The sequence below is a fragment of the Chanodichthys erythropterus genome, chromosome 20 (assembly GCF_024489055.1).
Source record: "Chanodichthys erythropterus isolate Z2021 chromosome 20, ASM2448905v1, whole genome shotgun sequence".
NCBI classification, from domain to species: domain Eukaryota; kingdom Metazoa; phylum Chordata; class Actinopteri; order Cypriniformes; family Xenocyprididae; genus Chanodichthys; species Chanodichthys erythropterus.
The window spans coordinates 38,208,858-38,235,752 of NC_090240.1; the positions used below are offsets into that span (position 1 = coordinate 38,208,858).

Consider the following 26,895-nt stretch of genomic DNA (forward strand, 5'->3'; position numbering starts at 1 on the left):
TAACCAGATAACCTGTTATAGATTAGCTGTCGGACGTGAAGCCGCTGAATTAAGAGCGTGTTTGATTACGGCGCTGAGGGGAAATGAAGATGAACTCAGACGAGTAACCGGAGGAAGAATCGATCTTCAAGGTCACTGCCCGTGCAGCTTGAGAGAACCAAACACACCAGCTGCCCTTCTTAAGAAACTGTGTTTTTACTGTTTTACATTCAGAAAACTTTTAATACACAAGTAGTTTTTAGTTACCTAAAGGATTTGCTAATGGATTTTTTGTTTAAATGTTTTGGAAGCAATCAATTAGAATCATCCAAAAAGTTTGAATTTCTGACCTCATCTGATTTGAAAAGCAAGTTTACACTGAATAACACTGAATGATTTACACTGTTCTAATCGGAATGACAAACTAGATGGGCTTTTTTTAAGAACTTACAGAAGTACAAATAATTAATTCTTGTTACAGAATCTGAACATCTGACTCAGCTGCAATTTCTAGATTCTTGTGCTTTTTTCTAGAGCGTGATGGTAATGATACGATTATGATGTCTCTAATGCATTACAGATCTGAATCGTCCTGTGTTTCAGTCAGGAGGCCCATGTTCTTCAAAATGTCCTTCCCCAGAGCCAGAAACTGTTCATATTCCTTCAGCGCTTCCGCCTCCAGCTCCTCTTCCTGTTTCAGTGGTATCACTGGCTCCTGATGAACAACAAATCACAGTAATCACAAACAGAGTTAAGGCCATTTCACACTACAACTTTTGATACAGATCAACGTTTCATGTGGTTTATTAAAGTCGTCGTCAGTGCGTTCAGACAGTGTGCGCTGCAAAAAAACATCTTCCTCTGTGTTTTGTCTTGTTTTCCAGAACAACAATATTAACCCTCTGGGGATCCACATGTGGCGATCACTTTTTTATCATTTAAATAGAATGAATGTACTAAATTTTTTTATTTTTTATTTTTGTTTATGAAGTTTATAATCCATTTATTCACTTTTTGAGCATAGACCTAAAAATTTAATTTCCAACTGAAACATTGATAAATCTTGAATCTTTGGAGCACAGACTGAAGTTTGATCTCTTTTTAAAGAAGACGCTTGGCAGATTATTGATGAAGCGAAAAACATTTTTGAAAGTGAACTTAAAAAAGGTTATATTTTAAGCTTAAAAAAGGTTATAAGTTTAAGCTTATTGTTATGAAAAATGCACAAAAATACTATTTATAAAAATAAAATTTTTATATGAAATATATATTTTACAAAACGTTTTACTGTGAAAAAAATCAAAGCTATAAATCAAAATGAGTTGTGTTCCAAATTTGAGGTTGATATCTCAAAAAATGGCGCAGTACCAAACGCTTCCACTAGGTGAAATTCGCTTCCCATTAATTTCCAATTTGCTAATTTTTGACAGCGAAGAGAACAAGCATGAATATATTTTCAGGAACATTTAACCTTTTCAGATTATGTCCATTATTTTTTTATTTTTTTATTTTTTTTCACATTGCAAGTGCCAAAACCTTTATCAAGTTTTGTACAGTTTTGAAGAAAAAAAATCTGATTTTTTTAAAATGACTGAAGAGCACCACATTCAAGATACATTTATTTGAGATGCAAAATTACTTACGATATTAAGTCTTATTTTCCAAAAAATGTATCAAAATGAAGTGAGTTTATGATTAAGACAAAAAAAAAAAAAAAACTGCCAATGGGGTCAGATAAATCAACTTAATTTAGTGGGAAAACAAGATTATTTTTTGACCCCAATGGCAGATATTTTTGTTGTAATCAGAAACACTTCATTTTGATACATTTTTCAGAAAACAACATCATAAGTCATTTTGCTTCTCATGTAAATGTACCTTGATTCAAGAATTAAAAAAAAAAAATGTAGTGGAAAACAAGATAAAAATGAGGAAGAACACCTCCTACAATACCAAACATCTACTGAAGTAGGAAAGTATAGGAAGGAAAACATACAAATGAACATTTAAGGCAAAATTGGTGAATAGGGTAATAATTTTAACTAATACATATCCCCATACTTTCCCCAGTTGATTAATCACAGTACTATTGTTTTGTATTACAAGTTTTCTGGAATGTGTTATGTTTAAATATGCAAATGAGGCACTATCAAATTAAATATGCACTAATTTGCACACATTTCCAGAACATACACTGTAAATCTGAACATTGAATAAAGCCAGATTCAAAACTCTTTTTTGATTTTGTTGACATATTAGAGTTAAAGGATTTTACTGAGGGGATTTTGGATATCTCTTTTTATCATTCCGTAAATCAGAAAATACTGTCAAAAGCTGGAAAAAAAACAAGTTTTAAGGAATAAAATGTTCTATAAATCAGTGTGAATAATATATGAACAAACCCCTCAGTAAAAACCTTCAGAATATAGTCAGGAATAAAACTGTAAATTTTGGTGTTTGTAAGTGCTGCTGAAGTGGAGGAAAAAACTTTAAAAGATATGTATCGTAATTGAAATCTACAGATGCAAATAGAAAAAGTGCAATAAAATGTGTATTTTGGATGTTTTCTGATCTAAAGGAAGAATGTTATGGAAGCAAAAATTTGACCAGTACTTGGAAAAACAATAGTTTCTCCTTAAATCAGAAACATTAAGTGTTTGTCTTGAAATCTCTCTCAGAACCCCTCCAGGATTGTGTGTCCGTGGGCGTTAGTGGGGTGTGAAACACAAATGTGTGTTTTGGACCCTCAGAGAGACAGCAGCATACTTTCATATTTAGTAAATATATTCAGCAAGTCTGAGCAGATCTGGAATCACTCAATCACACATTCCAGCTGAACTACAGCTGCTGCAGTGGGTTTCATCTGTGTTTGCTGTGAGCTTAAACACACACACACTTACATAGCTATCTAAATGGGGGCATTGCATAGACTTCTATTGTTTTCATTTACAGCTATAGTTATAAATGCTATAATCTAACCCTAACAGAAAACTTTCTGCACTTTTACAATTTTGCTACTTTTTTCTTTATTTTTTTATGCCATTTTTACAAATCAGGATGTCCCCTAAAGAAGGTTTTGTCAGGTTTAGTTCACCTCTGGGTACAAATTTGTCCCCAAAATAATGGATAAGTAGATACATATACACATGGAAAACACTCAAAACATATTTAAGCCTAAATAATATTTATGATGTGTGTATTTGAATTTCATATAAAATTTCCATCCAGTTGTTTTAACATAAACAAACTAATGTTTAACATAAACAAACAATGTGATGCATATTTGTCAGTCATACATGAAACAGGTCAGATTTCTGTAATAGCTCTAATAAACCCAGTGTGTTTTAAATACATAATAACCAGCGTTATATATTTAGCAATGAATCCCATTTGTTTCAGTCTCAAGCAATCTGAATAAGAAAATATGATTTTTTAAAAATAGAACCAAATGGATGCAGATAATAATAAACTATGCCATGTTTTATTTTTAGTGCAAATATTACTGGTTTCATTTATGTACAGCATGACTGACAATTATGCATCACATTATGTTAAAACTGTGTAACTGTGAAACTTTATATTCCATTCAAATCTTAAATTTACACCTAAATATTCTTTGAGTGTACATAATCTCAAAGCACATAGAAATAGACGATAACTGTATTCTGATTCTTACAGGAATAATTCCGCCCAAAAGTTCCAAACCTGTTATTGTTTTTCTTTCATCAGAAACAAATTCTTATTTTTCAGCATCACACGACCTTAAAAGACCTAAAACATTCTGCACATCATTAGTGTATTTTGTAGCTTTGTCACTCAATAGCCTCAGCTCACTTTCATTATATGTAAAACATATTCTTCAAAATGCATTCTTTTGTGTTTCACAGAAGACAGGAAGTGCTACAAGTTTGGGACCACATGACTGAGTAAATGTCAGTGTTATTTCTGTATCATTGAGATGCTATTATACTGTAGTTTGTTTTTTAAATGTTGAATTAGTTTATATTTTTGTATTTTACATTTTCGTTGAAGTTTTAGTTTAGTTTTTGTCTTTTTTTATTAGTTTTTTTTTTGTTTTGTTTTGTTTTAGTTATTTTAGTAAATCAATTTAAAATATATGAAAAGGAGAAATATTGCTTTGGCATCTTGCCGAAATAAGTTTTTTTTTTTTTTTTTATTTAATTCCAGTTAACATTAATTTCATTTAAAGTAACAAAAATGTTTTTCATGGTTTTAGTTTTAGTTAACTATCAAACCCCAGGTAAATGTTCCGTTAAACAAGTGTTTTCCTCCCTCACCGTCTTCTTCTTCAGTTGTTCAGCTTCCATCTCTTTCTTCTGCTTCTCGTGTTTGAGCTGCCGTTTCTCAAAGTACTCCAGCCGTTCCTCTTCCTTTTCAAAGTACTTCCTCACATTCTGTCTCTGCACGGAACACACAGCGCTGTTACACATGCATCTCAATGATCTGTTCTAGTGTGCTGCCTACATACACTGCATTTATAGTCATGTTATGCAGCTGCCTTATAAGATACCTAATTTTGAACAAGTCAGCATTAAATATCTCTTTTAATCCCAAAATCTATCGCAATGGAATCTTTTCACATTTCCAAGCTGTGTGTGTGCACTTGGATGGGTTAAATGCAGAGCACAAATTCTTGGCCACATGTCAAATCACTTATCTGAGATGACATTCTCACCTCGCTGTTGGAGGATTTGCGCAGGGTCCATGGGATCTGTAGGATGTGTAGGGTGCCGATACGGTCTGAAACCGCCAGAAGATGATGCTTCGCTACAGGAGAGATGTATAACTAGTTATCAGTTATATAAAAGCGTCAAAAGCAAACAGAGGCCATTATAATCACTGATGCTGTCTATACTGATACAGTATACAGTAGCCATGCCTACATTATTGAAAATAATCATTTTTCCACATATATATTTGTTGTTTGTGCAGAAAACGTTATTAACAATATAATGAACCTCAAGGAACATACAAAATCCATGTCATGACCACTTTAACTTCAAATCCTGACCTCTAGACTTCAGTGTTTTCAGCTTACCGGAGGTGCTGCTGGTTTTGATGCAGGTAATGGAGGCGGTGCTGATGTTCTGGGTTTGTGAGGGCTCATGGGTGTTTTGCAGCAGGTCCCAAACCTCAATGTTTCCGCCCTCCTTCCCGATGAAGAAGACCGCCGGCCGGGACAGGGACCAGTGACCGACCGTACACATCATTTTGGAGCAGGCCGACAAGAGGATCGGGCCACTCTGAAACAGGATGGAAGAAAACTCGAGTGAGACAGAATCATATACTGCACATGCTTAACTATTTTAAACTACTGATAAACTATCTGTCAAGACAAACTTTAATGTTAACTTGAGAAAGGATTAGATTGCTAGGATGTTTTTGATTGCATATTGCTAGCATGCTTTAGCACATTTTTAACATGTTTCTAGCATGATTCAACACTTTGCTAACATGTTTTAGCATGTTGCTAATATTTTTCTAACATAATTTAGCACAATGCTAGCATGTTTTAACATATTTTTAGCATGATTTAGCAAATTGCTAACATGTTTGTACATGAATTAGCACATTGTTAACATGGTATAGCATTTTGTTAGCATGTTTCTATCATGGGTTTAATACATTGATAACATGTTTAACATGTTATTATCATGATTTGATATTATTGTTAGCATTTTCTAGCATGATTTAGCACACTGCTAGCAAGTTCCTAGTATGAATTAAAAATGTTAACAAGTTTCTAGCATTACGTAGTACATTGCTAGCATAGCATGTTTTAACATGTTGCTAACACGATATAACGTGTTGCTAGCATGTTTCTATCATAAATAAGTGCATTGCTAGCATGAATTAGCACATCGTTAGCATCTTATTGATTTAACACATCGGTAGCATGTTTTAGCATTTTGTAAACATGTCTCTAGCATAATTTTGCAAAATGCTAGCACGTTTTAACATTTTTAGCATTTTTTTAACAAATTGCTAACATTTTTAACACATTGCTAACACGTTGAATTAGCACATTGATAACATGATAGAGCATTTTGTTAGCATGTTTCTAACATGATTTAACACATTGCTAACACGTTTAACATGTTTTTAGCATGATTTAGCACTACTGTTAGTATTTTCTAGCATGATTTAACACATTGCTAACATGTTTAACATGTTTCTAGCATGGTTTAGCATTATTGTTAGTATCCCCTAGCATAATTTAACATTGCTAGCATGTTTAAAATGTGAAATTAAAATGTTAACATATTATGTTTCTATTATTAGTACATTTTTCCACATTGCGAGCATGTTTCTATCATGAATAAGTGCATTGCTAGTATGTTGCTAGCATGAATTAGCCCATTGCTATTATCTTGTTTGCATTATTTAACACATTGGTAGCATGTTTCTAGCATGATGTAACACTTTGTTAGCATGTTTTAACTAGTTTAGAATCCTTCTAGCACCAATCAGCACATTGCTAGCTTGTTTCTCACATGAATTAGCAAATTGTTAACATGTTTTAGCATGTTGTTAGCATTATTAAGCATGTCCACGGCTAGTTGCTAGGCTTTCCTAGAGAATAATAACTTTAAGTTTAATTAGCATTTCAGTATGTTGGCTTTCTCAAGACAACATAACTAGATTTGTACACTTTTCATCTCTGTAGAACATGGAAGCTTTTTTCCGTTTGCCCGTAACCGATGTGATTGTGCCGTGACCTCACCACGACCCCTTCTTTCCAGATGGCGAAACTGAAGCTTCCCACCGTCAGGATGATGTCCTTGAAAAACGGAGAGCGGCTCACGGTGTTGATCATAGTGTGGTGTGAGAGGAACCGATGGCTGGGTTTGGCACCTGACAGACAGAGACGTGAAAAACTCTTTGCATGATGCATATAATATTACATCAACAAAAATAAAAATAAACCATAAGATCCAAAACACAGGAAACAATGACAGAACTAAACTACCCTTATAATGCAAACCTACAGAGAGCACAATCCCAGAATGCACTGTGGCAAGATCAGTGCAAAAACTGAGTCGAATTAAATGCTTTTTATAAATATATTTCAAATCTGACACGTTTTGATAAAAACTGTGCAATCTAATTTAAAAAATTACCCAATGATGATAAAAGGCTAATAATTCATTGTCAAAAATTTTGAAATAAAAAGGTAACTTTAAAATGAAAACAATGAAAATAAAACACATACTAAAAAAGATGAAATATTTCATTTGTTTACCTGCATGTCATTTTTATTTTAAATGTATTTCATTTTTAAATTTCAAGCCAAATATTTCACCTTTCTTAGTATTTTATTTTTTTGTTTTTAATTTATTAAAAAATATATATATTTTTAGTATGTGTTATTTTCATTGTTTTTATTTTCAAATAATTTATTTTAAATTTAATTTATTTAAAAAATGTTTTAATCTTTTTAGTATGCGTTTTATTTTGATAGTTTTAATTTCATATTACTTATTTTAAATGTAATTTATTTTTTAAAAAATTTTAGTATCTGTTTTATTTTGAATGTTTTTATTTTCAAATAATTTATTTTCAATTTAATTTATTTAAAAAATTTTATCTTTTTAGTATGTTTAGTATGTTGTAAAATTATTGAAATATTAACTTAAAAAATTTAATTTGGGGTATTTAAATTTTTTTTTAATGTTCTTATATCATGTACTGTCACTCAAACACGGCATTATCAAGGTCACGGTTATGGGTTTGATTCCCAGAGAATGCATCAATTGAAAAAAAATGTACTGCATAAAAGCATTTGCCAAATGCATGTGTAAATATAATAGCAAATACAAGCAAACAGTACACTTGGGTGTGAAAAGCATGTGCCAAAAGTGAAGGGATGAATGGAACAGCAGGGCTTGCGAGAGAGAAATGACAGCAACAGAAACTTGATTAAGATGGAACGCTCACAGTAAATGACCTCTGTTGTTCAGACTCGCTGCTTTATCGCCCTCAGCACTAATGAAACTTAATATCCCGTCATATTTATGGAAATCAGTATAATTGCTTCGGTTTACATGCTCAAGGTGTCGGTTTGGTCGAATTAAGTTCGATCTCTGCCAGAAGCCTTCACCATGAGCTCAGTGTTTCTCTGAAGCAGGAGGGATGCTGGGAAACCACAAGCAGCTTGATGAACAGTGATTGATTTAGAGTTTGGGCAGCACAGGTCCTGTTTTATTGACGGAGCGCGCTGGTGACTCATTACGTGGTTTCCTCATTAAACGTGACGGGTTTAGTGTGGTTTTATTTGTCAGAGCTGACTGTGCAGGTGTTTAATCTGGCTTTTATGGTGTTTTTGTTCACTCTGGATCTTGACAGACGTGGTCAGATGAAGTTTTGTGTGGAAAAGAGTTGCGTGAAGATTCTCTACACAACATAGAAGATATTTAGAGCTAAAATATTTACTTGAAGTCCCCCTGAGAACTTAAGTTTTTTGTTTTATTTGTTTTATTTCCAATAAAATATATTATCTTTTTAATGTGTTCTATTTTGATTATTTTTATTTTAAAAGTATTTATTAATTTGTTTTTATTTGTCATTTAAATAGAATTTTTAATATTTTTAGTGTTTTATTTTTTGCTTTTATTTCCAAATTATTCAATTTTTTTAGAATTTAAAAATGTTGAATCTTTTTTAGGGTTTTATATTTATTAATTTATTTTTCAATTTAGTTATTTTGAATAGTTTCAAATAAAATTTTATCTTTTTAATATGTTTATTTTGTTTTTCAATTTATCTATTTATTTGAATTTATTTAAAATAAAATATTTCTTTTTTTAAGTGGTTGTTTTAATTTTATTAAGTTTTTTTCTTTCCAGAACTCAGAACTTTGTGTTTGTTGCATTAAATAATACGGAAAGACAGCAAAATAATTTATTGTATGGCATCAAAAATGTGTTTTTTAATTAAATTTGTGCAAAATAAATATTTATAAGTTAATTCTTCACTATAAAGTTTTGGATGAAAAAGAGCAGCATGAAGATTCTCCAAACAAAATACAGGTTTGGAATGACACAAAGTTGAGTAAAACATGTTCTTTAATATGTATTGCTTATTAGCAGATGTTTATTTCAATTTAAAGCAATTTAATCTAGATTTTCCTCCGAATAGGATCCCCTGGAACAGCCGGAGGTTCAGGTTCTCAATCAAGTGAACAATAGTGACAGAACTCAACTATCACTTATGAGGTGTAAACCTTTGAATTTAAACCCACACATTTTCATCTGTGTATGTGTGTAAACATGTGTTGTTCACTTACTGAAGAGTCGTCCTGAGTCATTGTCCTTCTCCATTTTCCAGTCAGTGTAAATGAGTTCTCCATCCTAAAAGAGACTCAAGAACACACGTCTGTCTTTAGACAACCACTTTAGATAGAAATGAGCTACTATACAAGATATTTTACTGTACTTATACACGTACTATAGTTCAGTGGATGGAAAGCAGTTGATGTGTGATTTAAAGTACATGGCTCCTGCATGGAATCTTTATAAACATGTTTTGTCCGTTCTGTCATTGAAATGCAGAGCCCATCGCCTCACCTCCGTCCCCACATACAGTTTGGTGCTGATGTTGTCTAGAGGTTTCTGCTCTTTGGCCGACGGCACCCGGAGCTGAGCGAATCCACAGCCTTCTTCGCGCTCCGTGATCTGTGCAGGTTTATCGCCTAGAGAGAAGACAGATGAGAGGAATGGATGCAAAATGTATGCATCAAATGTGAGTAGAAACTGGCTGGAGTCTTACAATAATGTATCAAAAGCATGTGATACACTTCCGTTCTGTGACAAATGAAACGAATGCTTATACAATGTTCAGGATAATGCCGAAAGAGTCGTTCTGTACAGTAATGTCAATGAGTCACGCAAAGAAAAGAGATTCATTCAAACTATAGTCTCACATAGTCAGATCTATATTGTCTCAATATACTTTATAATTAAACTAACAGTGTAGTTTTAATGACCTCATCGTCGACATGATGCCGGTGAATCGCAGAGCTGGCACTGAAAACTGCTGTTTTCTCACCGCTGTTATGTTTGTTGTGTTCATTTTTGAGTGGAAAGTGTGCAGCACATATTTACATATTCATCTAAATATGGACGCCATCGGGATGTTCGTTAACAGTATTTCGCTGCATAAAGGTATTTACAAGTTCCTTTTATTTCTAAGCGAAGAACGAGAAAGACCTTTATCACAAGTATATAATGAGACCTTGAATCGCTTTCAGTCTTTTGTGTGCACCAGTGCGAACATGCTAGCTGCAGTTCACTGAACGGCCACCGGTGTCGCTAATAAAAAGGGTTTCTGAATTCTACATATAAGGTAATGTCTATATATTATAATATATTACCTTGTTAATAAATTAACAACACGTTCACGGTTCTCTGATAGCAGGAAATGGTCACATGACATGCAGGTAAACAAATAAAACTTGTTTTTGTTTTAAAACTAGTTATTTATTTCCTTTTTAATTTAAATAAAATGTTTCATTTTTCAGTGTTTTATTTTGATTGTTTTTATCTTACAATAATTTATTTTATTTATAATATAAAAATATGTAATCTGTTTTAGTGTTTTATTTTGATTGTTTTTATTTTAAAGGTATTTATTTTAATTCAAACTTATTTCAAATGAAATATTTCATATTTTTAGTAATTGTTTTATTTTGATTGTTTTTATTTTATTAGATTCAAATAAATATTTTATTATTTATTATTTATCTTAATAAATGTTATTCTAATTTTACATTTATTTGATGACGAAGTTTTTTCTTTTCAGAACTCCAGAACTGTTTGCTATGTGTATATACAGAAGAAAAAACACCTAAACCATTTATTTGTATGAAAACAAAAATATATTTTTCTAATATATATTTTCTAACATATGTTTTTTTGTTTTCTGCAAAAACGCATTGTAAATAGAAACCTTTGAAGCGCTTACACAGTCACGGGAGCATTTTTAAAAACCTAAAAACTACTGGTGTCTCACCTGTAATGTAGTCCACTGTATTGTCCCTCAAGCTGAACTTCAGAGGACTGTATTCACCACTGGAGCCGATCTTTGGTAAGGAGACCTGCAGCAGATGGAGCGAACCTGATTTAAGGGCTTTTCAAATCACTTTATACAAAATAAAGCAGCTACACAGTAACATAACAATCAATGACTTCATTAAATTTAATGTTTATACATCTTTTTAAATATTGTATGCTGTCACGAAGGGCACAAAGAAGCAACTTCTCTTCTCTGATGATGAAGGCGGGGCAACCTGTCACTCACATGAGATCCACCAATAGCAAACCACAACCATCCAATCAATTCCCCACAGACAAAATCAAGCCCCGCCCTAAATTTGTTCTTATTCCAGAAGCCATTTCACTCAGATATATACAGTACAGAAAAATAGGGAAGAAAAAAGTAGCTCAACTTTCGTTTCATGCCGACTTTAAGCGCAGTGTGAAAAGCCCTAGACATCACTTACTCGGATCAAGGGTTTCCAGGTCAGGTTGAGGTGTTTGAATGTATTTGGAACACCTTGAGGGTTTTCCAGAGGCTTCTCCTCCGATTTCTGTTTCACGTCCGTGAGGGATTGAGACACGGCACGAGGAGGTCGAAGATCCCAGAATAACACACAGCTAAAACACAAACACACACACAGTAAGGAGTGAGTTTGAAGTTAAACAAGTGCATAAACATGTATGTGTGCATCTAATGTAGATCGCAGCACCAGTCAGGAGCACATGTGACTATCTGAACGGAGATACGACTTGTATTTTCCACAGGAATCCCTAATCTGGATACCTGAAAGAGAAATTAATGAACAGAAATGCTTATTTCAATATTAAACTCTTAAAGGTACAGTAACAGCTATATTTTTCAGTTTTTAAAGACACGTCCTGTCGTTTACCTCAAAGGTTTCTGGCAGCCACTGGATATCTGTGATCGGAGCTTTGTGTCCGTTCTCTATCCCAGACACAGCGCAGTACCGGACCACAGGAACTGCATTGTTTTTGTCCTGGAATAACATGCACATATTTTTACTTACCTGTAGTGTAAAAAAAGCGGCAACACTTTACAATAAGGTTTCATTTGTTAACATTAGTTAGTTGACATGAGCTAAGAATGAAATACTTCTACAGCATTTATTCATCTTAATTAATGTTAATCTCAACATTTACTAATACATTTTTAATATCAAAAGTCTATCTGTTAACATTATTTTAAGAGGCTGTATGCAGAACCCTTGTTATTAGCGACACCGGTGGCTGTTAATTGAACTGCAGGCAATAACTCATGCTCGTGCTAGTGCACACATCCACTGTTATTAAAAGATGACTTGTTCTTTTTCACTTCCATAAACTGTACATTTAACAGTATTTTACTGTAAAATTACATGAAATGTCCCAATAGCCATAAATTACCATTTACCAATTTTTTTTCAGCATTTTTACAGTTGTTTACCATTAAAATTAGTATCATTTTTTTATCTGAATGAGCACATACCGTAATCTAGTATTGTTTTTATACAAAGCTAATGATAATAATAACTAGAAACTAACACAGTCTTTATTTAGATGTCATTTTTACATTTGAGGATGTCATCAAAGGCAGGTTTTGTCACATTTAGAACATCTGGACAGAATATGGTACCCAAAGTATTGCCAGTAAACACAAACACGCTCTTAATAACCGCAGGATTCATCTTCTGTGTAAGTGTGTTATCAGGTATCAGTTAACCGTCAGTTCATTAAATGAGCTCTAAACAGATTGTTGGTGGTCACATGACCAGTTGTAAACTGTTGTTGTGTGTGTGTAACTCACTACTTTATTTGAGATGTTTTTGCCACCGCTGCGGGTGTCCTGCAGTCTTTCCACATGTGCTGAAATATCCCATAATACTACCTGTAAACAAAACATGTTAGTGGATATGCTGGACGTATCACAGTATGTTAACATCACAGATAATGCACACTTATATTGAACATAAAAAATAAATAAAAAATCAGAACATAATGTGTTTGGTTTGTTTTAGTTCTTTGTGGAGACGTGCTTCCAGAGATGAGGATTTTAAGCCACTGAAAGCCATTTAAAAATCTTTATAATCCAATTTTACCTTAATTTCTCCTGAGAGTACATAAGGCAAGGCAAGTTTATTTATAGCACATTTCATACACATAAATTATTCAAAATGCTTTACATAAAAATACACTACAGACAAAACCAATGTTTTTTTCATGCACTGGTCAATTTTGAGATTATGAGCTATTTTTGTCTTCCTTCAGATTAGTGAAAAGAAAACATCCAAAATGCACATTTAAGTCTTTATTTTATTGCATTTTACGATACATATCTTTAAAAGTTTTTTCCTCCACTTCAGCAGCACTTACAAACACCAAAATTTACAGTTTTATTCCTGACTATATTCTGAAAGTTTTTACTGTAGGGTTTGTTCAAATATCATTCACACTGATTTATATAACATTTTATTCCTAAAACATGGTGAAAATGTTTATTTATTTATTTTCCGGCTGTTAACGGTATTTTTTTATTTATGCAGTGATTAAAAAGAGAAATCCAAAATCCTCTCTGTAAAAACCTTTAACTCTAGAATGTCAACAAAATCAAACAAGAATTGTGAACCAGGATTTATCCAATGTTCAGATTTATGTTGTGGAAATGTATACAAATTAGTGCATATTTAGTTCGATAAAGGTTCCCCAACATTCTAGAAAACTTGTAATACCTACTGTCTTAATGTACTTGGATTAAACTTTGAATAAACTAAGGAACATCTGGTGATATATATAGTATTTTATTCCATATCCTTTAAAATAATCATAAAACAATCAAAACAGATGCATAAGAGATCAAATTTACATTAAAATGATGGAACAGTTAAAGCAAATGAAGCCAAGAAAGGAAAGAGAAGATTACTAAACTAATTGTGCACCTGGCCGTTCATGCAGCCGCCAGCGATGATATTCGGGTCAGACGGACAGAATTGGAAACTAAGACAATCATCAGGACATTCCAGCTGCAACTGTAAAGCAAACAGACGGATTGAGTTCACATCTGTTCTTCTGCTCACGTTTCTGCTTCCATTAAAGAAGCACACAATAGAGATGATTTTATTAACGCTGATCATTGTATGATTGTGTTTTTTTTATTTTTTCATGGTATGTACATACTGCACAGTATGCAGTAAACACTATACTGGTACTTTTGTATATTTAATATATACTGTTGATTTTGATGATGATTACTTGTGGATTTATAGGGTCAGTGAAGCTCCAGAAGAGAATGTAGGGCGGGTTTAACAGGAGTTTAGTGGAGTTATCAATCCGCTCCTCAAGCGACATTCTCTCTGTCATGGCCACAGCGATCACACCTGAAAACACACACATAAAACACACATTTACAATGCAGAATAATAGTGAAAATGCAGTACAATTTGATCACATTTGATTTTAAAATAAAACTCAGACAAACACATATTTTATCATTTTTTTCACTATGGCTATTTATTATTATTTTGTTATTGTTTTACTTAGCACTGGATATTTTATTTTATTTCTGCACTATAGATATTTTACTGTACTATTATTTTATTTATACTATGGATATTTTATTTATTTTTTATTTTGCACTTTGGCTATTTTATATAATATTAGTATTATTTTATTTTATTTTGTACTATGGCTATTTTATTATTATTGTATTTTATTTTGTGCTATTTTATTTTATTTTACTATTATTTTGTTTATTTTATTTTATTTTGTTTTGCTCTATGGATATTTTATTTTAGTATTATTTTATTTTGCACTATGGATATTTTAGTATTACTTCATTTTATTATTGTATTTTATTTTGCACTATGGCTATTTAATTTTAATTTATTTTACAAATATTTTATGTTATTGTTTTATTTTATTTTGCACTGGATATTTTTTTGCACTATGGATTTTTTATTTTATTTTGCACTATGGATATTATTTTAGTATTATTGTATTTTATTATTGTGTTTTAGTTAGCACTATGGATATTTTATTTTATTTTTGCACTATAGATATTTTACTTTATTATTATTATTACATTTTATTCTATTTTATTTTTGCATTATATATATTTTTTGCACTATAATTTTTTATTTTTCATTTTGCACTATGGTGTCACAGACACGTCAGGTTCCACCTCACTCCCTTACCCGCGCACTCAATCACCGGAATTCTAATCACCGCCACCTGCAGCTCATCACCACAGTCATCAGCCTCACTATAAGAACCCCACACTCACACACACACATTGTCCGGTCTCGTTCGTGATACACCCCGTTGTTCACTTACCTCAAGGACTCTCAAAACGATACTTACCTGTCTACATCATCTCCTTCGTCTCCATTGTCTCCAGTACTCCTCGTGTCCCTACCTGCTTGTGTGTGTGAGTGTTCCAGTCACCCATCTCCAGCGTCTCCTTCCACCATCACCTGCAATACAAAGAATAAGGACAGTATTACCTCTCTTTCACCTCCAAGACCTTCATATTCACCAGTCACTTACCTGTTTGCTCTGCTGATTGTCTCAATAAACAACCCAACTGCTTTTATCTCTGCTTCCGGTGTCTCTGTTGTAACAGAAGACCGGACCATAACAACCATACATCAGCATGAGCTACCATGACCCATTTCAAGAGCTCGTGGACGCTTTGCGACGAGCACTCACCCCTCAACCACAGTCACCGTCGCCAGGACCCCTCACCGCTGCCACTTCCGCATCCACTGTCACCGCTGCTTCACCTGTTTACACCGCCAGTCCCATGGCCAAACCAGCGCCCTACTCTGGATCGGCGGAGGATTGCAGCGGATTCCTTCTTCAGTGCGAGTTGGTCCTGGAGATGCAGCCGCACCTCTATCCCACCGAAACGGCGAAGATAGCGTTCATAATCTCCCAACTGCAAGGTAAGGCCCTTCAATGGGCGGATTCCCTCTGGACTCAAAAAGGCTCAGTCGTTAAATCCTATCCAGCGTTCGTCTCCCACTTCAGAGAAGTCTTCGGAAGACCTTTGGCTGACTCTTCTACTGGTGAGAAACTGTACAATTTAAAACAAGGAAACCAGACTGTTAACGATTATGCCTTGCAGTTCAGAACGCTCGCCGCAACCAGCGGCTGGAATGAACAAGCCCTCATCACCACCTTTCGACAAGGTTTGGAGCCTAATGTGCGGTTGCATCTCGCTGCATACGAGGACTCCATGGGACTCGAACAATTCATCCAACTCGCCATCCGTGTGGGTTCTCGTATGCAGTCGTGTCTCCTTGAGCACCAGGGCCAACCACTGACCACCACCCTCCTCCGTCGGTCCGAACCCGTCAGCTCTCCAGAACCAGCCACCGAACCCATGCAAGTGGATAACTCACGTTTGTCTCCAGCAGAAAGGCGGAGAAGGCTGACCCTGAATCTTTGCTTGTACTGTGGATCCCCTGGGCATGTCATCTCCACATGCCCAACCCGTCCTCCTCGACCTGTGGTGAGTGCTATCATTCCTTCAATCCAAAAGATGAAACCACTCACTACTATCGTAAACCTTACTGCTGCTAATGCTTCCGTTCCAGTGGTGGCGCTCCTCGATTCAGGGTCAGCAGGAAACTTCATCTCCGGTGCCCTCTGTCGACACCTCGGGCTCAAGACCTCGCCTTCTCCGGTTAACTACCAGGTCCACTCCATCACGGGCAAACCCCTAAGCCGAAAGATGGTTCGTCGCGTCACTGGTCCTCTTCTACTGCAAGTGGGTATCTTCCACTCTGAGACCATCCATCTGCTGGTTCTGGAGGAATCCACCGCTGACGTGGTTCTAGGGCGCCCGTGGTTGGAACTCCACAATCCCACCATCTCCTGGCGCACGGGCGAAGTCCTGAAGTGGGGCGACCACTGCTTCTCCAGCTGTTTCCCAGAACTTCCTGTTCCAAGATCTCCTCTCTCCAAGAATATCTCCGTGAACGCTACCTCCATCGAAAGTCCTGTGGAAAAACGCTCCGTCGATGTTCCACCCGACTACGCCCCCTTCAGTGACGTCTTCTGCCCGCAACGCGCCTCCAAGCTTCCTCCACACCGGCCATGGGACTGCGCCATCGATCTGTTACCGGGTGAGCCAGTGCCTAGGGGACGCATTTACCCCCTATCAGTACCGGAGGAGAAGGCCATGGAGGAATATATTAAAGAGGCCCTTAACCAAGGATACATCCGCCCGTCTACTTCCCCTGCTGCTTCAAGCTTCTTCTTCGTGGCCAAGAAGGACGGAGGCTTGCGGCCCTGTATCGATTATCGCTCACTGAACAAGATTACCGTGAAGTTCAGGTATCCACTTCCCCTCGTCCCAGCGGCCCTGGAACATCTCCGCGGTGCCACTGTGTTCACCAAGCTGGACCTCCGCAGCGCGTATAACCTCATCCGGATACGCGAGGGGGACGAGTGGAAGACCGCCTTCGTCACGCCCACCGGCCACTATGAATATCTTGTGATGCCGTATGGCCTGGTCAACGCCCCCTCCGTATTCCAGGATTTCATCCATGAGGTGCTCCGGGAGTTCCTCCACAAGTTCGTTCTGGTGTATATTGATGACATCCTCATTTACTCCCGGAGCTTGGCCGAACATCGCCACCACGTTGCGGAGGTCCTCAAGCGCTTACGGCAGTTCCAACTCTTTCTAAAAGCAGAGAAGTGTTCCTTCCATCAGTCCTCTGTCCACTTCCTGGGATATGTGATTGACCACAGTGGCATCAGGATGGACGAGGGGAAGGTTTCCGCCATCCAGAACTGGCCAACTCCCACTACCATTAAAGAACTCCAACGTTTCCTCGGCTTCTCCAATTTCTACCGTCGCTTCATCAAAAACTACAGCACCATCGTCAGCCCACTCACCAACCTGCTCCGTAAACAGCCCAAGTCTCTGTCCTGGTCCCAACCTGCCACAGAAGCTTTTGAGACCCTCAAGAAAGCCTTCACCACCGCTCCCCTCCTCGTCCACCCCAATCCAGAATTACCATTCGTCGTGGAGGTGGACGCCTCCACCACCAGAGTGGGAGCGGTCCTCTCACAGCAGCAGGGGAATCCAAGTAGGCTCCATCCATGCGCCTTCTTCTCCCGCAAGCTCAACCCGGCGGAGGTAAACTACGACATTGGGGACCGTGAACTCCTGGCTGTCAAGCTCGCCCTTGAGGAGTGGAGGCATTGGTTGGAGGGAGCTAACCACCCTTTCCAAGTTCTTACTGACCATAAAAACCTTGAGTATCTGAAAGCTGCCAAACGACTCAACCCACGTCAAGCCAGATGGGCAATGTTCTTCTCAAGATTTAATTTCACCATCTCATACCGCCCTGGATCAAAGAACCTCAAGGCCGATGCTCTCTCACGTCTCCACGCTCCCGAGGAGAAGAATGATGACCCTGAAACTATCCTGCCCGAGTCTCTCTTCATGAGCCCCATCGAATGGTCGGAAGAGACCTTACCCTCCTCCAATGCCTCCTCACGCACTCCGCCGGGTTGTCCCCCAGGCTTGCGCTACATCACCAGGGACACGACGCACTCCACTCCTGCACTCCGTACACTCATCACTTGGCACTGGTCACCCGGGGGTCAATGAGACCCTCTCGCTGCTCAAACAGCGCTTCTGGTGGCCAAACATGGCCAGCGACGTCAGAAGGTACGTGCAGGGCTGCAGGGAGTGCGCCATCTCCAAGAGCCCACGCCATCTTCCAACCGGCAAGCTCAATCCTCTGCCCGTTCCTGAGAGACCCTGGTCACACCTGGGAGTAGACTTCGTTACCGACCTCCCAGAATCTGATGGTCACACCTGTATTCTAGTAGTCGTAGACCGTTTCTCCAAAGCCTGCCGTCTGATCCCCCTGGAAGGTCTACCCACTGCCATGGCCACAGCAGAATTAATGTTCAACCATGTCTTCCGTCATTATGGAATCCCCGAAGACATAGTCTCTGATAGAGGACCCCAATTTATCTCTCGAGTCTGGAAGGCGTTCTTCTCCCTCCTGGGTGTGACCGTCAGCCTATCGTCTGGATACCATCCTCAGTCGAACGGGCAGACGGAACGGAAGATCCAGGAGATTGGGCGCTTCCTGCGTACCTTCTGTCATGGCCACCAGGACTCCTGGAACCAGTACCTGGGCTGGGCCGAGTACGCCCAGAACTCCCTCCGTCAAGCTACAACAGGATTAACACCTTTTCAATGCGTGCTCGGCTTCCAGCCCCCACTGTTCCCCTGGGACGGGGAACCCTCCAACGTGCCAGCGGTCGACTACTGGTTCCGGGAGAGCGAGAGGGTATGGGACTCAGCTCATCACCAGCTGCAGAGAGCCCTGCGCAGGCGCAGGATGACAGCCGACCTTCGGCGCTCCCACGCTCCTAACTACCAACCGGGGCAGAAGGTCTGGCTGTCCACCAGAGACATCAGGATGCGCCTGCCCTGCAAGAAGCTGAGCCCCCGCTTCATTGGCCCATTCACCATCCTCCGACAGATCAACCCCGTCACCTACCGGTTACAACTTCCTGCACAATATAAAAGAATTCATCCAACCTTCCATGTGTCACTCCTAAAACCTCACCACCCTTCTGTTCTTCCTTCCACAGAACCTGACGTGGCAGCCGTCGAGCCCCCCCTTCCACTCATCCTGGACGATGGAACTGCCTACGAGGTTCGGGAGATCCTGGACTCCCGGCGCCGTGGTGGTCTGTTAGAATATCTGGTGGATTGGGAAGGCTACGGTCCCGAAGAACGCTCATGGGTCCCTAAGAATGATATCCTTGATCCTACTCTGTTACAGACTTTCCACACCAATCACCCGGACAGACCTGCCCCACGACCTCGAGGACGACCACCACGACGTCGGGGTCCTCGGCCCTCAGGAGCGGGCCGTGGGAGGGGGGGTACTGTCACAGACACGTCAGGTTCCACCTCACTCCCTTACCCGCGCACTCAATCACCGGAATTCTAATCACCGCCACCTGCAGCTCATCACCACAGTCATCAGCCTCACTATAAGAACCCCACACTAACACACACACATTGTCCGGTCTCGTTCGTGATACACCCCGTTGTTCACTTACCTCAAGGACTCTCAAAACGATACTTACCTGTCTACATCATCTCCTTCGTCTCCATTGTCTCCAATACTCCTCGTGTCCCTACCTGCTTGTGTGTGTGAGTGTTCCAGTCACCCATCTCCAGCGTCTCCTTCCACCATCACCTGCAATACAAAGAATAAGGACAGTATTACCTCTCTTTCACCTCCAAGACCTTCATATTCACCAGTCACTTACCTGTTTGCTCTGCTGATTGTCTCAATAAACAACCCAACTGCTTTTATCTCTGCTTCCGGTGTCTCTGTTGTAACATATGGCTATTTTATTATTATTTTATTTTATTTTATTTTATATTGCACATTGGCCATTTTATTTGGTTACTTAATTATTTATTATTTATTTACTTATTTACTTTGACTAAAATGACTTATAAGTCCTATTCTGTCCACAGCGAAGCTCGTGCTGACCACTGATGGTGGGATGCCAGTGAACGTGGCTGATGCTTTTCTCTTTGCTGAAGTGAAGGTCCATGAAAGACTGATATTCCTTCAGCTGTGTCTCTGTTTTCCCCGTCGGCATGCCGTCGTCCTCACACAGGGCCGTCCAGTCGTCACAGAACACGTCTGCAATGTGATTCTGCTGCAGGGAGATTTCAAACCTGTGAGACGCCAGAGAAAGTGAGTTCAGAATAACACAGTAAGAAAGCAGTTCTTGGGACTGAAACGTCACGTTCACCTTGTCAACTGACGCGCCCTACCTTATTGCTACAGATGTGATGAAGTTCTTCATGTTTTCTGATCGCAGGTGATGTTCTTTCTCCTCAGGACTGAACTCTCGGGGTTCGTACTGGGTGCACATGTTCTTTGGGTACTTCCTGTAACACATGACCATCTCTGAGTGCATCATTCAAATGATAGAAAACTGAGACAATGTGAACGTCTCGAGGTGTTTGTACCACAGTGTCTGAGTGGACGCGTGTTTGGTGTCGCCGGAGGCCTGAACAGCTGTGTGTCTCTCCATCTGTCTGATGCTGAAGCTCTTATCCTCATATGACGGGCACTCCACATATCCGTCCTTCCCATCCAGAGCGCTGCGGTCAGAGAAACACACCGGAGCGCCGCAGTGCCGCATCAGAGGAGAGATCTTATACCTGAGCTGGACAGACAAACAGACAGAGAGAGACAGGTGACAGCTCAAACACAACATGAAGATGACATGATGTCAGCACTAAAGGCTTCTCTTACTCTGGGTCTGGACTCCGTGACCGACTCTTCCTCGATCTCCTGCTCGCTTCCCAGAGAGATCCATGGATGAGACTCTGGAGTTTTTGGCACAATCATGTCCTCCTCCTCTTCATCCTCCACCAGCTCCTCATCATGACCCTCTACTGGACACTACAAACACAATCTATATATAAAAAAACTAAAATCTCAAAATTATCTGTCCGTCCATCGCTCACCTTCAACATGTTCCCTTTGGCCTCTTCTGTGAGCACCAGATAGAAGCACTGTCCGTATGTGAAGTCTCTGTCAAACACCAGCAGAAGTTCATCTTCAGGGTACTCCTGCAGAAAAACAACAGTACAGGAAAGAATAAAACAGACCTTTCAGGGTCTGAACCTTCTGTTAACCACTAGGCTACCCTAAATCTGCTCCATCTGCTGAGGTTTGGATCTTCTTCAGCTCATGAACGGGTTCAGAATGTGTTTGTGAATCTCACCAGCACTATTTGTTTGACAGGGCTGAAGTCAGACACGGCCGCTCTGCTTTTCATGTCCTGAATGATGTCTTCCTTTTTCAGCAGCTTGTAAGGATTTTCTCCGGTTACGTCCTCATCTGCCCGGCAACCAAACAGCTCCTGTGTGGCGGAGGTCAGGACCAGCGGGAAGATGTATTCTGGATGACCTGTAGGAGATCAGGTATATATCATACTGAACAGGGATATGAATCTGAATATGAACATTGGTTGTATTATACGTCAGTCAATGTGCACCAAAAACAGTCATACTTTTGTTTGTGAAAGTAACAGCATGTCTTGTAGTACATCACACTATTTTATTGCAATGAAACAAAGAAAAATCCTGTTTGTTGTGACATGAGCCTCGTAATTCAGTGAAGCTGGTTCATCTCAGTGTAGATTTATCACAGTACAGATACAGTCACAGCTATAAAAGTAGACATGTGTCACACACAGATATCTGCTCAGATCCAAGACTAAACATCAGTAAACACGGCTCATCTTAATGACAGTGTTGTTGAAGCTCTTTGTCTCTTCAAAGGGGACACAAGCCCCTCAGAGCATGTATTTACAAACAAAGTGGGCGGTTTTCTGTTCTGAACGTTTAGCTTCACGCCGAATCCACCCACATTTAGTACAGCTCCTCAGACCAGACTAAATGAATGAGAGATTGTGCCACAGCAGAGCAAAGGGTTATTACTCAAATGTTTGTCTTTCATGAGCTCAGGAGATATCATTGATTTCAGGGGACTACGTGTGAACTTTGTTTGAAATATTTCTTCTGAATGAGCTAGATTTTTATATGTTCTTAAGAAAATGTGAATGCTTATGTAAATCTTGCAGCCATGATGTGGATAGTTGCCAAGGGGTTGCTATGCAGTTTCTAGAATGCCAAGTGTTTGCTATGCAGTCATTAGAGTGTTGTGGGTGGCAGCCAGGGGTTTCTATGAAGTTGCTAGAATGCCAAGGGGTTGCTATGTAGTAGTTAGAGTGTTGTGAATGGTTGCCAGGGGGTTGCTATGCAGTCATTAGAGTGTTGTGGGCGGCAGCCAGGGGTTTCTATGAAGTTGCTAGAATGCCAAGGGGTTGCTATGTAGTAGTTAGAGTGTTGTGAATGGTTGCCAGGGGGTTGCTATGCAGTCACTAAAGTATTGTGGGTGGCAGCCAGGGGTTTCTATGAAGTTGCTAGAATGCCAAGGGATTGCTATGCAGTTGCTAGAGTGTTGTGAATGGTTGCCAGGGGGTTGCTATGAAGAAGCTAGAGTGCTAAGAGGCTGCTATACAGTAGTGAGGGTGTTGTGGATGGTTGCCAGGGGGTTGCTATGCAGTCACTTTAGAGTGTTGTGGGTGGCAGCTGGGGGTTTCTATGAAGTTGCTTGAGTGCCAAGGGGTTGCTATGCAGTAGTTAGAGTGTTGTGGATGGTTGCCAGGGGGTTGCTATGCATTTGCTAGAGTGCCAAGGAATTGCTATGCAGTTGCTAGAGTGTTGTGGGTGGCAGCCAGGGGTTTCTATGAAGTTGTTTGAGTGCCAAGGGGTTGCTATGCAGTAGTTGGAGTGTTGTGGATGGTTGCCAGGGGGTTGCTATGCAGTCACTATAGAGTGTTGTGGGTGGCAGCCGGGGGTTTCTATGAAGTTGTTTGAGTGCCAAGGGGTTGCTATGCAGTAGTTGGAGTGTTGTGGATGGTTGCCAGGGGGTTGCTATGCAGTTGCTAGAGTGTTGTTGTGTTGTTATTGTGGGTGGCAGCCAGGGGTTTCTATGAAGTTGCTTGAGTGCCAAGGGGTTGCTATGCAGTAGTTAGAGTGTTGTGGATGGTTGCCAGGGGGTTGCTATGCAGTCACTATAGAGTGTTGTGGGTGGCAGCCGGGGGTTTCTATGAAGTTGTTTGAGTGCCAAGGGGTTGCTATGCAGTAGTTGGAGTGTTGTGGATGGTTGCCAGGGGGTTGCTATGCAGTTGCTAGAGTGTTGTGAATGTTTGCCAGGGGGTTGCTATGAAGAAGCTAGAGTGCTAAGAGGCTGCTATACAGTAGTGAGGGTGTTGTGGATGGTTGCCAGGGGGTTGCTATGATCTTGCTAGAGTGCCAAGGGGTTGCTATTCAGTAGTTATAGTGTTGTGGATGGTTGCCAGGGGGTTGCTATGCAGTCACTTTAGAGTGTTGTGGGTGGCAGCTGGGGGTTTCTATGAAGTTGCTTTAGCGCCAAGGGGTTGTTATGCAGTAGTTAGAGTGTTGTGGATGGTTGCCAGGGGGTTGCTATGCATTTGCTAGAGTGCCAAGGAATTGCTATGCAGTTGCTAGAGTGTTGTGAATGGTTGCCAGGGGGTTGCTATGAAGATGCTAGAGTGCTAAGAGGCTGCTATACAGTAGTGAGAGTGTTGTGGATGGTTGCCAGGGGATTGCTATGATCTTGCTAGAGTGCCAAGGGGTTGCTATGCAGTTGCTAGAATGTTGTGGATGGTTGCCAGGGTGTTGCTTTGAAGTTGCTAGAATGCCAAGGGGTTGCTATGCAGTTGTTGGAGTGTTGTGCATGGTTGCCAGGAAGTTGCTATGAATTTGCTATATTGTTGTGGGTGATTACTAGGTGGACATTCAGCAAAAGTCTCCAAATGATCTTTGTTTATTCTCAGCGCTGATATTAAAGTGATCTTATTTGAGACTTTACTTTCTTTTTAAGCTAAGAGACAAATACATTAATGGAAGATGCAGCACTTCACAGAATTATCTGCCATATTTCCAGTATCTTGTATTTAGGATTTCCACTCTTTTTTTTTATCTTACAGGTGTGACATGACCAAAAGCTCACAACACTTTTGTCCGGTGTTTTACTGACAGATGTTCTCTTGAACGAGGGAGGAGTGTGTTATACAAACAGAGATATCAGCTTCCCTTACTGAACCTGAAGCGACATCTGAGAGATGCCCAGTGGATGAGAGACCCGGCCTTTAGATCAGAAGATATTCAGCGATATAAAAGGATTGACCTATAGTTAATTATACAAAAGCATATACAGCATACAGTGACAGTGAATGGTGACTCTTGAGATTCAACAATGACGAAAAGAACATTCTGCTAAGCGAACCATTCCTGTTTATATCAAACTGTGTGTGCTTGTTATATTTTCTGTATGACATCACATGTTTGGACACCTGAGGGAAATCCAGACATCATCAGAAACCAGCTGAACACGCTTCAGCCGGTAACATCTGATAGGAGCGGCAGCGTTCAGGTCATTTAATCCCGAGGAGCCGCTGGCGCTTTACTGCAATGGAAACTCCTATGGTTTTATAGCCCATATAATTACATAATTGCACTTTCTCTACTAACATGGAAAGGAGGCTGTCTGGGATATTAAACAAGCCATGTTAGACTTTAACAGGGTTTATGACATTACAAGCCCTAATTTTACTAATAGAAGCAGTTTATGATGCAGTATCCTGTTTTGACCAGAAGAGGTCAGGCTATTTCAAATAAACTTGAGTTTGCAGCTCTTTTAAATGTATTAACCTAAAAGTGAGGGTAATGATTAGATGCACATGTTAATGCTTCAATGCAAACACAAACAGAATACAAAAAGGTATCAAGATGCATGTAGTGTCTTGTACTTTCCCCATCATCACCTGCACAGCAGTGTAAAGGACAAGTCGGGAAATTGGGAACAAAAGACGAGAGAAAGCAGGTCTGGCTACGTGCCTCGGTGTGTGTCTCCAGACGTGTTGTTTGTGTTTCTGTATCTTTAATCTGATCACAGACGCTGGGTGAATGGACAAGAGCGAGTGGATACATGCTGGAAACAGACGCTCGAAACAGATCTGAGAATCTGATTACGGCTGGTTTTGGTGCGAGAGACCCTGACTGACATTGAGAGTGCTGAATATGACTCTATAAGAGTGATATGAGACACTTACCAGACTCTGGTGCACCTTCATCCGGGGTGGGGAAATTATTCTCATTTTTTTTATCTGCAAAAAACAAGACGTTAGAATCCAAAATATGCTAGAGGTGTTAGATCAAGATTATAGCATGAGAAAGAAAAGTATTATTAATAATAACACGAGATTGTGCATTTGGGGGCAGAATATTCATACCTTTCCCCTTGACTTTACTGGTCCCGCTGCTCACTCTGCTCTTGGGTCTCTTCGAACTCATGTCTGACAGAAAGACAGAGATTTCATACATTCATCTGAAGCTGTAAAACAGAGTAGGTATATGCTCTATAAAAAAATAACTGTAAAAAACTAAACAAAATTTACACAGTAAAATAACGTTTTCCATTGAAACAGTAAAAAACAATGCATTCTGGGTAATATTTGTCATTTTAAGAAAAGAGGCCTATAGGCTACTTTGTCAAAAACTACATATAATATTACCCAGAATGCATTATAATATACAGAAGTTATATACTGTAAAAACAATGCATTCTGGGTAATATTTGTCATTTTTGAGAATTATCCAATAGAAAAAACAATGCAAAAGTAGTGTGTTAGAATATGAAAATGCATTTTTCAAAGCTAAAACACGTTCTGTGTGAACGAGGCCTTAAGCTTCACTTAATTTGTTGTAATGCAATGCTCAGAGTGTCTTTCATTTGAGTCATTAATTCCGATGAACACACAGGGGTGTAAAATACCTTTTACTTGATTACCGTATTTGGGTCAATGACATGACGGGGGTCTTTTTTTTTGTCGAAAGGCCTTAATAATAATAAAAAGCAAAGATATGACATCCAAAGTATGTGAGGTAGCACAACTAGATCTTTTATTGAATCCAAAAGGTTTTAATTATATTTTGCTTCATATAAAGGTATTTTAAAGATTTTGAAGTGTCAAAAAGTCATTCGGTTCAATCTTAAAATGTAATAAATGTATATATTTTTTATTCTGGCATGATTTTATAACATCATATATCAACAGTGCAAAATGGTATTAAAATTATGTGTAGAAGTCGTTGCTTTGTTATGAGAAAGAATGTCTGGAAAAATGAATTTCATTGATGTCATTCGGAGTAACCGATATAAAGGGACCATTTTGGATCAAGTCATGTGGTCAGTATCAT

The 26,895-nt window shown here is 39.0% G+C and overlaps 1 protein-coding gene across 1 annotated transcript in view; it reads right to left on the minus strand.

Annotated features, from left to right (window-relative positions):
* Positions 1–263: 263 nt before the first annotated feature.
* Positions 264–26,895, minus strand: part of dnai3 (dynein axonemal intermediate chain 3) — a 28,280-nt gene continuing 1,648 nt past the window's right edge. Inside the window, exons 2-24 of the mRNA XM_067371081.1 lie at positions 25,929–26,029; positions 25,749–25,802; positions 21,828–22,012; positions 21,568–21,672; positions 21,353–21,502; positions 21,064–21,263; positions 20,866–20,982; positions 20,576–20,766; positions 14,283–14,407; positions 13,970–14,059; positions 12,856–12,921; positions 12,784–12,788; positions 11,927–12,059; positions 11,747–11,820; positions 11,501–11,654; positions 11,011–11,095; positions 9,567–9,691; positions 9,287–9,350; positions 6,725–6,855; positions 5,039–5,243; positions 4,676–4,767; positions 4,278–4,400; positions 264–694 (exon numbers count right to left, since the gene is read on the minus strand). Of these exons, the coding sequence (XP_067227182.1) occupies positions 554–694; positions 4,278–4,400; positions 4,676–4,767; positions 5,039–5,243; positions 6,725–6,855; positions 9,287–9,350; positions 9,567–9,691; positions 11,011–11,095; positions 11,501–11,654; positions 11,747–11,820; positions 11,927–12,059; positions 12,784–12,788; positions 12,856–12,921; positions 13,970–14,059; positions 14,283–14,407; positions 20,576–20,766; positions 20,866–20,982; positions 21,064–21,263; positions 21,353–21,502; positions 21,568–21,672; positions 21,828–22,012; positions 25,749–25,802; positions 25,929–26,019 (2,706 nt within the window). The 5' untranslated portion in view covers positions 26,020–26,029 and the 3' untranslated portion in view covers positions 264–553. The remainder of the gene's footprint in view (positions 695–4,277; positions 4,401–4,675; positions 4,768–5,038; positions 5,244–6,724; positions 6,856–9,286; positions 9,351–9,566; positions 9,692–11,010; positions 11,096–11,500; positions 11,655–11,746; positions 11,821–11,926; positions 12,060–12,783; positions 12,789–12,855; positions 12,922–13,969; positions 14,060–14,282; positions 14,408–20,575; positions 20,767–20,865; positions 20,983–21,063; positions 21,264–21,352; positions 21,503–21,567; positions 21,673–21,827; positions 22,013–25,748; positions 25,803–25,928; positions 26,030–26,895) is intronic.